This window comes from Plasmodium brasilianum, chromosome 12, assembly GCF_023973825.1.
Source record: "Plasmodium brasilianum strain Bolivian I chromosome 12, whole genome shotgun sequence".
Lineage (NCBI taxonomy): Eukaryota > Apicomplexa > Aconoidasida > Haemosporida > Plasmodiidae > Plasmodium > Plasmodium brasilianum.
This window is the reverse complement of record NC_090125.1, coordinates 2,289,699-2,301,546: the sequence shown is the minus strand read 5'-3', so window position 1 is coordinate 2,301,546 and position 11,848 is coordinate 2,289,699. Positions and strand designations below refer to the sequence as shown.

Sequence of the window (11,848 nt, the reverse complement as noted above, 5' to 3'; positions counted from 1 at the left end):
TTTTACATATATATATACATATATATATACTTATATATAAACATATAGAAATTAAATGCAATATAAATATGCATGACAATACCGTATAGATGCATTTATGTATTACCATATATATGCAATGAAGTTACATGCTTTATAAAGTATAAAAACATTCTTCATATAAACATGCGTATACATGTATATACATATATATATGTACAATGTATAATTCATGCATTTGTTGAATTATACATAATAAGAAAAAATAAAAAAACAAAAATACGTATAGGGGCTTGTTTTAATGAAAAAGGCTTTTTTTTTTTTTTATTCTTATATTAAAAAGAAAGCATTTTAAATAAAAGCAAAAAAAAAAAAAATATAATAATACTACTTTTTTTTTCATTCGAATTATTCATTATTTTCTTTTTTTATATTTAAACTATGAAACTGTTTTTTTTTTTATTTTAAACGGTAAATGAAGCTTATTATATAATTTTACCATTTAAAATTGACATTTTATATATATATATAATATAAATTATATATTATTATATTTTACATAACTATATATCTCTATAATATAATATTATATAAATTCCAAATTATTTTTTTTTTTTTAAATGCACTTGAAGAGTACATTTTTTTATCTTTTCTAAAGAAAAAACAATACCGGCAACTGACAATTCTTTTTTTTTTTTTGGTATAATAAATTAAATTTCATATATAAATATATTATATTGTTACGTATTTGTTCTTACAAAATAAACCATTTCTCATTTTTAAAGATGCAAAATATTTTACTCTAAATTATTTTATATCAATTTTTTTTTAATGACAAAAAAAAAAAAATTAAAATATATAATATATTAATTTTAAAATATATAAAGAACTCGTTTTGTAGGTTATGTGTTTGATTACTAATTAAAAAAAAAAAAAAAAAAAAATTGAACCATTAAAAAAAATTATAATTAGGGAGAGGAACATACAACATTTTTATATATATATATATAGTAAAAAATCATTTAAAAGATGTTTCGTGCACTATGTATATATTTTATTTACAAGAAAATTAGAAAAAAACTGAAATGAAAATTGAGATTGATTTTTATTATAATGATATTTAATTTTTTTATATTTTTGTATTTATTATAATATAAAAACTATATATATATTCATTTGAAAAAATTACTGTATCATTTAAAAAATTAGGTCTTTTAAACTTCAATATAGGAAAATAAAAGTATAGCAATACTATTAAGTTTATGATAAGAGTGTAAATATTTTTAAAAAAGTAGTGTCGTTTTTTTTTTTTTTTTTGTGAAAAAGGGGAAAAAAAAAAGTTCTATATATAACTGCTAATCATATACCTCTTTTTTTAAACCTCCATATAATTTTATGTATAGGGTTTATTTCTTAAATTTAAAATATTTGTAAAGAACTAAAAAAATTATATATATATATATATATATATATACAACATAATTTATTGTCAGCTTCTTAAAAGGATAAAAAAAAAAAATTTGGCAAAAAAAAAAAAAGAAAAGCAAATTAAAAAATTGCTAGCCAATGTTAATTTTCGTTAATATATATAAAGCAAAGAGTATTTTTATAATGTACTTTTTATAAAAAAAAAAAAAAGAAAAATACTACTTGTTTTAACAAATTGGTATCTTGGAAGTTCTAAAATATATTAAGCAAAAAGAAAAATATTTTTCGTTTTAAGCCTTAAGTATTACATGTATAAATATATATATATATATATATATATATATATATATATATATATATATATCATAATATAAATACGTAAAAGCATTCATAAGGCCTTAATATGTGTAAACACATTCGAAAAATGTTCTGATGGTGTAACGGAAACGGAGAATTTTTTTACTAGTTTTTTTGCGTTAATTTTATATATATATATCATCTTATTTTACTTATTTCTGTAAATTTATATTCTTTATTGTTCCATATTTTACATAATCATTTTATTTTATAAAAAGGGTACTTTTTTTCTCCTTATCTTTTTCATTTTTCAATATTTTGCAGAAAAAGCTTCTTTTAATTTACAAAACTATTAAAATAGGCATCTGAACGGGTAAAATTTTACATTTGTTTGCTTTATTTCATTAATATTGTTTATATCATAATTTCCTTTTGTTTATTATTATAAAGATAGAGGTTTTTAGTTCTTACCGTTTTCCAATTTTTTGAGATATTCTTTCGTATGAAGATTTAAGATATGTTTGTTCGTTTTACATAAATCCTTTAAATAACTAGAGGACATCTGTAAAAAAAATAAAAGAAATAGATGAACTTCTTTTTGTGTTATTTAGTTTACTTATATGAACGTGCACCTTTTTTTTTTTGTATATTTACGTTTTCCTCGTGTACCTCGAATGATTTAACTTTTAATTCTTCGTTTAAGGAAAACCAAAAGAAATTTAACTATGTAAAAATGGGAAGAAAATATAGAGCAAAAAAGTTCATGTTAATAGATACATATACGCGTTCTGTCATTGAATATATCTATATAGATATATCCTGTATGTAAGTGTATTTCCATGTATTTATTATATATACACATGATAAACAGCTTGTGTGTTGCTAAAATAAGTAAATTATGCATATTACTATGTAGTATACGATGTAGTATACGTATATATATACAAAAAAATAAATCTATCAGTTTAAACATATACGCTAAAGAAAAACGAAAGCATAAGAGAAAAATAAAAATCAAATGAAAAAAAGGTGTTATTACTATATCCTTTGATAATTCGAAATATTGTTCATTTTCCGAAAAAAGGTTTTGTATAGTGTATTTAAAAATTTGGTTGTATATTTCTAAGTACCTAGTTAACTCCATTTTTCCTATAAAAATTATTATGTACAGAGAAATATTTAAACATAGAAGTTGAAGCATAATGAATGAGATAAAAAACAAAACAAAACAAATAAATAAATAGCGAATATTGCTTAGTTTTCCTATTTTTCACTTACTGTTATATATAATGTAATTTTTTAAAATTCTTAAAAATAACTCTTCTTTCCATTTTTCCTTAAATATGAGACAAGAAAAAATGAATTAATTGCCTTTTTTATTAAATATATGTTAAAAAGGAATACTTACTTTTGCCAACAATAAATGAAGAACGGCATCATTATTTTTTTGGTTTAACACATTTAAATTTTCGTTGAAGATGCTCGAAAAGTATTTCTTAATGATTTTATAAATGCACATTTTTTTAAATAAGACTTCAAATATATCGCTACTAATAAATACTTTGTGTTCTTCATCACTTAGTTCGCTAAGTTTCTAAATATTAACATGTTTTTTTAATAAAAATAATATATAGGTTAATATGCATATATATGTACGTGTATATATGACTTCCTGTTCTGCCTTTATCTCATAAAATTACCCTCAAGTATATGTCAAAAAATGTATCATCCTTATTTATTAATTTGTGAGAGTATATAAGAATTAAGTACAACAACTGCCTTAAAAAAAAAAAAATTATTAATGCAAGAATATTATAGTTATTCTTTTTATAGACACATTGTATCCTTGCTATAATTTCCCTTCATTCTCTTTTTATTTCTTTTTTTATTACTTTGTTTTAGCATTTTTTAAGATAACAGAGCAAATTTTTATGAACTGTTTTATTTCTGCTTTGTATTCATTTTCCCCCTATAAATACGTAAAAAAAAATATATATTAAAATTATAAGCTTTATAAGCATAAATGTAAATGTGTATAAGCAAACAATAGGGTAATAGGAAACCTGATTTTCTATTAATTTAGACACGATATTCGAGCTAATGGAGAACAAAAATATGTTATAATTTATATTATTTATTTCAAGGATATTAAGCAGTAAGCCTAAAACGAAACAAACATAAAAATAGGTGAGCGTGAGTATATATATATACATATTTGTATATAAACAAACGACAACACTTTTGCTCAGATATATTTACATACTCGATAGAAGAACTATCTCATGACAGTTGTCTAACAGGCTTAGAGTATTTAGAATGTCCAAGCTATATAACCTGTAGAATCAAAAAAAAAAAAAAAAGAAAAAAACAAAAAGAAAAATGAACAACGAAAAAAATATATCTATATATTTTATTTAAACGAAGAAATACGATTTTCCTTAAACATTTTACTAAAAAGTTTTGTACATTATATTCTCTTTATTTGTGTGCAATCCAACAAACGTGTAGTAAAGATAAATATCTTTCACATCTTTTTTCTGTTAACATATAAACAAAAAAAAATAAAATAAAATAATAGTAATAACAATAAATTAAAATAATAATAATAATAATAATAAAACAGCCATTTCATAATTTAAATCCCTATTGGCTTTAAGTACTTTATTAACTGTTTTTCTTACAAAAATGAACGCATTTGATGAATCCTTTAAAAGGGTTGACAAAAAAAGGTAAAAGAAATTAAGAGACATTGTGTTTTTAATTATGCTTAATATATTTAATAAAGTATGTCTGTCCTTGTTTATCATCAAGATAATTAATTCACAAAAACATTTAACATCCTTGTTTTCATTATTATCGATAATAAAAAGACTTCTTAATATTATATTACAGAAAATCTATAAACACAAATATTTTTTATTATAACAAAGCTATTTTTTATATTTTTTAAATTTTCTTTTTTTTTGTTTCGTCAAAAAATAAAACTACACATAATTGAGATAGAACAATTACAAGCTTCCCATTAATATGGTTATATACAAAAGGGAAGATAAAAACGCCCGTATTCACACAGAGGTGGTAATATATATATGAATGCGTACGCACATATATTCTATACGATCAAGAAATTCCTAATTTACTTACTTCGACTGATGTTAAGTCATTTATTTTCACATAGCTCAGAAGCTCCTTCATATATTCCATAATTAAAGTAAAAACTTTGCAGTCACATCTTGAGCTAGATATTACTTTAAATAAAAAAAAATATATATAAATGGAAAGAAAAATAAACAGATAAATAGATGGATGCATAAATACTTGTATATATATATACGTATGTGTATATAAATATTATAGCAAATAATACTAGGACACATGCTAATAAATTCTAATATAAGTATTAAAAGATAAATGCAAATTTATTATATCTTATTATTATTTTATTTTATTTTTCTTATAAAAAACCAGGGTAAAAGAGTTTCCATATGTGGAAAAAGTGATAAGGTTTCAAAGATAAGATTTTGTAGAAATTTTCATTAAAATCTTTTAATTGATCTAATATTTTACTTAATAATTCTAAAGAGGAAAGAAAACATTATTGGGAAAGTTTTAACTTTACCTATTTACATTTATATATATATACATACACATGTATATATATACATACACATATCTTTTATATATGTACACTTGCATATAGCAATTCTTCGTGGGTACCATATTTTTTTGAGGAGCATAAGGCATAAAATGTTTCATATAAATTATTTGTATTTTCATCATCATACAGTTCGAAATTCGACATGTGATAAAATTTATACATCTTTTTAGTGGTTTTTATTAATTCATTCTTATATTCTTTTTCAATCGTATAATTAGATACGTTTTCTGACAAAACATTATATATAATGTCTTCTATATTTTCTTCTTTAAAAAAAAAAAAAAAGTACCAATACGAATTATTAATAAGTATATCATGCTTTATATATTAAGTTGTTATATATCAACAATTTTTAAATGTTCACAACCTTCAAAATTTTTTTTAAGAATCTTTTGCCTTTCATTTTCGTTTAATTCTTTTTCATTTCTGATTAAGTACATAGAAAAGAAAACAAAATGGGAATACGCTAAGAAGCTGATCAGTACTTTTCCCTTTGCATTAGTAATGTTCGCATTAATATATATATATATATATACATATATGAACTACTTTAATTATATTTCTTGTTGCTATTTTTTTCCCCCATTACTTCATGAATGATAAGGACGTTAAGTTATTTTTATCCTTGACAAAGGAATCAAGCTGAAATAAATGTGTACGTAATAAGGGGTATACATTTTTTGTTAATTTTATATTTATTAATGAGTAAATTATACTTTCGTCGAATTCTTAAAATGATTAAATGAGATTTCGACTATTTAAGCAAATTTAATAAAAACTACTTTTCCTATTAATTGGCGGGCTCATTTTTAAGTATAATCAAGATAATGTAAACAAATTTTAAAAGTTAAGTTGTGCATCAATTAATGATTTTTTTTGTTCGTACATTTCCCTGTTAATATGTCTATATTTTATCCATTTAATGTACCCACAAATATGTATATATATATATATATATATATAAATTCATGAATATATATATATATATAAATTTATGCGGCTTTGTTTTAAAATTACGGTTTTAATGTCTGTATAATCCTCATAATTGCTAGTATCATTTATAGTTATTATGCTGCTACTTTTTTCAAGCTCGTAAAACAAAGATGTTTCATTTAAACCAGGTTTCTTGTTTTTACATTTTCTTTTGTTTTTATTTTCCTTTTCCTCTTTTCCCTTCTCTTTTATCATTGCATTATGCTAACAAAACATGTCACAATTTTAATAAGATATATACTAATTTTAGTTAGAGAAGAGGATGAATAAGCAAATGCGCATTTATCTGTCTATCTATATAATACATATGTGTACATACAATATAGTGAATACATGTATTTATATGTTACATATTCTTCCCTTTTAATTATTTCGTAGGTACTCATCATTTTTTTTTCTTCATCTACTATGTCGTGGACATTACTCTCTCTATGAAACGTACGAGCACATATGCATATTACAGTATAATATGTATGAATGCTCATACATAAGTGCATACATATATATATATATATATTGCACTAAAAATAATATACACTTTTTTTTTTTTGCGAATGATTAACAACACGCTCACCGAACTTTCTGTGTTATTGTAGATCTAGCAAAAGAAGGGACATTCAATTCATTATTTTCTTCTTTTATACAATAGGACTCATTTTTACTTTTATTTTCATTAAAATATTCGTATAATTGAATGAATAGATTTATTATAGCATCTGAAATTGCAGAAAAGGAGGAATACAAACGTTCATGTTGTGTGCATAGGCGTATATATACACGCACATAACTTCATACATAATACATACAAACTACATATCTAATGTGTACATATTGCATATATATTGTATACACACTTCATACTTACTGCATATAAACTGCATACACATGTATATGTATACATATATATATATAAGTATATAAGCATTTTTTTTTTTCCTTTTCCTGTTCTGGCTCATTTACAATATTGATTCTATTTTTTTACTTTTGTCCGAATTAATTATAGATGTTTCATCGAAAGAAATGTTTAAACTTCGTAATGTTCTTTTTATGATTTGCCAATTTTTTTTTTTTATTTCCTTGCTAAAACCATTTTCCAAACTATTCATATTAATACTCTTTTAAAAAAAATAAATATACATACTTTTTTGAAATATTTAAAAAAAACAAAAATTTTAGAACAATATTATAGTTAAAGAATTGCAATATAAATTTATTAAAATAAGTAAATATATAATAAGAAAATAAAAAAAAAAAAAAAAAGGAAAATACTTGGGGTATGTATGTATTTATTATTTCTGAAATGATTATCCCATTACTAGCATTTTTTATATTTTTAAAAGAGTATGGTAAATTTAAATATTGAAACCATTTTATAATTTCTCGAGGTACTATAAAAAATTACAAAATTAGTGCATTTTTTTTTATTTAAAAAATGAAATAACAAATGAAACAATAAACAAATTAGTAAATAAATAAAAAAATAAAATAATTAAATAATTAAATAATTAAATAAAAGTGTAACAAAAATAATTAACAAAATAATGAAATATACGGTCCATTTTTGTTCTCTTGTGCTATTTATATTTGTGTAATTGTATTTTCTAAAAATATATCGTAGACAACCTAAAATAAATATTTTAAAAAGAAAATTAATTGTCTAAATAAAATAAAATAAAATAATAAATAAAAAATTCATTAATTAAATTTTTTAATTCTTTAATTATACATTTTTATTTTCTATTTACATATAATGTGTTATAGATAAGTATTAAAAGATCAAATCGATATTTAAGAGACGTCTATAAAATTTATCTGTGCAAATATGTATTAGTTTTCCTCGAGCGTCAAATAAAGGAATGTTCAAATATTACATAACAAAATGTAAAAATATAATAAAAATATATACATATATATATGCGTAATGTATGTAAAATGTTTGTCAACGTGTATGTCCATTTTTCTAACTATAAATTATACTCTCATTTAATCCCTTTTCTATTTTACAGCTATATTTGTCATTTTCTATTTCTTTTACGTGTTTGTTTTTTACGTAAATATTTTTTTTTTATCCATGAAAAATAATTTCGTTATTTTATGTCCTCATTTTTTTGTTTTCTCTTTGTTTTTGCTTTTACTTTTACTCTTTTATTTTTTTTTTTTTTTTTTCTACTCATCTTTTTAGTATATTTTTAGTTCATGGTTTTCATAATAACATAATTTAAAAAAAAAAAAAAAAATATATAATGAATATTTTTTTTATTTTGTCTTTTAAGAGAATTCCACAAATGACGCGAAAAATTTTTGCAAAATCGATGCTTATATAAGTAGCAAAAGTGCACATATACAAGTATGCATATAAATACATACATACGTAAGTATAATATATATATATGAATATGCATATACTTCAAACACCCGTAAGAGTACTTCATATAGAAGAAGAAGGAGCACACAATAATATGCAAGCACGAAAAAGTACCCTTAGAGGCACACAAATCATGTTTAACGCAAAAAAAAAAAAAAAAAAAAAAATTTAGAAAAGAACAAAATAGAAGAAAGTGGACATAAGAAATTAAGAGGTAAATGGTAGAAGGAGAGTAATAATGTTTAAATGATGTATAGAGTGAATAGGAAAAGATAAGTATAATATGAAGAAAAGATAACCAAGAAGAGTATAGCTTAAATGTAGAAATATATGTATATATTTATATATGTATATAAACGTGCATTACATATATATATATATATATATATATATATATATATAAGTATATCTGAATACTTATAAGCACACACATACACCCACCTATCAGATTTGCGGAATTGCGGTTAATTTTGTATTTATTATTATTATTATTATTATTTTCTTTTGATTTCATATTTGACTTATTTTTCGTGAAAATGTGCATTTTATGTAATCATACGGAAAAAGGGGGAGTTGAAAATACAGCTATAGGAACATGGTCCAAAGGGGTGAGCTTAATATTCTGCTCCTCGATATTTTTATTACATTTTATGAATGAAGATAAACTAAATATATTTAATAAAAATATACCAGATGGAGAATATAAAATGATTTATTATTTAAGCATATATAATTTAATAGGTGCGGCAGTTTTGTTATTACTTTCTGTATTAGGGCATTTTATATATAAGGGTCTTTTACGACCTATTTATTTAAGCTCTTTTATCGTCTCCTTATTTTTAATTTCTTCTGGAGTTTATACTACATCAATAAGCAAAAACATTTCTTTGAAAATTATAGGTATAATGGATGCACTAAAATTTCACCCAGATTATATGCTTTTAAATAAAATAAATAATTTAAATGATGGTGGAGATGCTACTGTTATACAAGCCGAGTTTGTACGTCAAATGAAAACAGAAGGTGCAGTAATTGATAGTAGTGCTAAGTCTGTATTTGATGCAAGTAAAGTATTAGAAATGATAAAGGATCGTCAATCATTTCTTGAAACGAAAAAAGATATTTTATTAAAAAGTTTAACAAGAGAAGATTTAATGAAAATGTTTAATAATATAAAAGCTTCTGAGCATAGCGTTAATAAAACTATGGTTGAAAATACCATATTAGAATTATATGAAAAAATAAAAAATATTCGTCTTAATTTTGATATATATGATAATTTTTATAAATTTATGGAAAACGACTCTGTTGCCTTTATAACGAATTCGGAAAAAATAAAAAATTTTACAGACATATTTCAGAAATTTTTTAATTATTATAATAAGTCTGTATTCAACTCTTTACAATATGAATTAGTAAAACATGATAATGAAGTAATAAAAATATACTTAGATTCAATACAAAAAATAAAACTCGTACGGACAAAAAAGAGAAATGCAAAATTGGATGAATACATAGATGATATGAAAAAAAGGAATATACTTATTTTATCATCTGTATTGTTGCTCATGTCTTTTATTTACATTCACAAGGGGGCAACCTTAACAACAAAAAGTTCAATGTCAATCACCTTAATGTAAGCATTTTACTTTGTCCTTTATTAAGGGCTTCACTCATTTGCTTATTACTACTTTATTTGTTTCTTCGCATGTACCCAAATACACGATTGAGTACATAGACAGATACATACATGAGTACGCACATACGATCACACACACACCTGCATATAACTTCTTCGCCTTTTTAGTTACGCTCCCATGATGTCCTACTTAATAACCCTGGCGTGCATATTCGTTTGCAGCGGAATCCATTTCTTTTCGATTGTTGGGCTAGTATTATATGTCTTCAGTTTGATATTAATATTCCTTCTGATATTTTCCCAATGCTTTTGTGAACGCATATTTAAGTTTTTTATGGGATTTATATTTGTATTTTTGTTTTTTTTTTGCTTATTAATTGGATATATCTTAATTGAAGATTTTAATGAAGGATCAAAAGTATACAATTCATACAAAAGAAATGACTTTAACGATTTTTATTGGGTATTACTAAACAAAAGAACTTATGAACATTTTAAAAGTTTTGTTTTATTTTCGAATGGACAGATGTTTTTAGTATGTATAGCCTTGTGTGTATTTATGATCATATATTCTCTTTATTGTTCCTTTTACACATTCCGTTCTATTTGTGCTCGAAAAGAGCAATTTCCCGACTATGTGTAGTATCTGCGTATATGCAAACCACGAAGATGTAAGCAAGAAAATGCATATAAGTGAGTATACATTTACAATGCATACCTATACATACACATACGTTGGTATATGTCCGTCAGTACATTTTTAATATCCTCTAGGGCATATGCAAACGATTGGTAATGTATGTTGTCCAATTTTCAACATCCGCATTATTATTATTTATTTAATTATTTATTTTATCTTATTTTAATTTTTTTCATTTTTTTGCTCCTTTCTAATGCTATTTAACTCTTTGTAATTCTTATTTTGCCTAATTCATAATGACATTTTTATTTTACACTCTGTCCCTTACACAGTTCTACGAATTTAATTTGATAAATCCTTATTTTTAATTAGTCCATTTTTAAGTTATTATTAATCTAAAGCTTTTTGTGTATTATTACTTCTTTTATTCTTGTCATGATTTTTTTTTTTTTTTTTTTTTTTTTTTTTTTTTCATCTTCTACTTACACATATCATTTATCATTTTAGTTGTTCATTTTTAATAAATATAATTTTCCTATTATTCGTTTTACTTCATGTATCTACAAAAAAAAAAAAAAAAAATATATAAAGGAAAATTAAATATAATTAAGTAAAAATAAGTATAATTAAATAAAACTAAGTAAAAATAAGTAAACAAAAGTAAAAATAAATATAACCAAGTAAAAATAAATAAAACCAAGTAAAAATAAATAAAACCAAGTAAAAATAAATAAAACCGAGTAAAAATAAATAAAACCAAGTAAAAATAAATAAAATTAAATAAAAGAAAAACGTTATTTTACTTTCAACATCTTCACAAAGTTAAGGTAAAAATTAAACATATTTTAA

At 22.2% G+C, this 11,848-nt stretch overlaps 1 protein-coding gene and 1 pseudogene across 2 annotated transcripts; one reads left to right on the top strand and one right to left on the bottom strand.

The window, feature by feature from the left end:
- Positions 1–2,164: 2,164 nt before the first annotated feature.
- On the bottom strand, positions 2,165–7,461 carry MKS88_004464 (annotated as a pseudogene). The gene is made up of 21 exons: positions 7,338–7,461; positions 6,930–7,071; positions 6,706–6,784; positions 6,380–6,559; positions 5,952–6,004; positions 5,730–5,788; positions 5,422–5,628; positions 5,170–5,280; positions 4,849–4,952; positions 4,542–4,601; positions 4,326–4,409; positions 4,156–4,241; positions 3,968–4,038; positions 3,768–3,865; positions 3,597–3,673; positions 3,405–3,483; positions 3,113–3,298; positions 2,983–3,040; positions 2,744–2,853; positions 2,374–2,427; positions 2,168–2,266 (listed from the first exon to the last, which is right to left on the bottom strand). Coding segments are annotated over exons 1-21 (2,121 nt in total).
- A 1,795-nt stretch (positions 7,462–9,256) lies between these two features.
- Positions 9,257–10,360, top strand: MKS88_004463 (uncharacterized protein; the record flags this gene model as incomplete). Its single annotated transcript, XM_067217643.1, has 1 exon — positions 9,257–10,360. The coding sequence occupies one exon, from the start codon at positions 9,257–9,259 to the stop codon at positions 10,358–10,360; it is 1,104 nt and encodes a 367-aa protein (XP_067072050.1).
- Between the last annotated feature and the right edge of the window lie 1,488 nt (positions 10,361–11,848).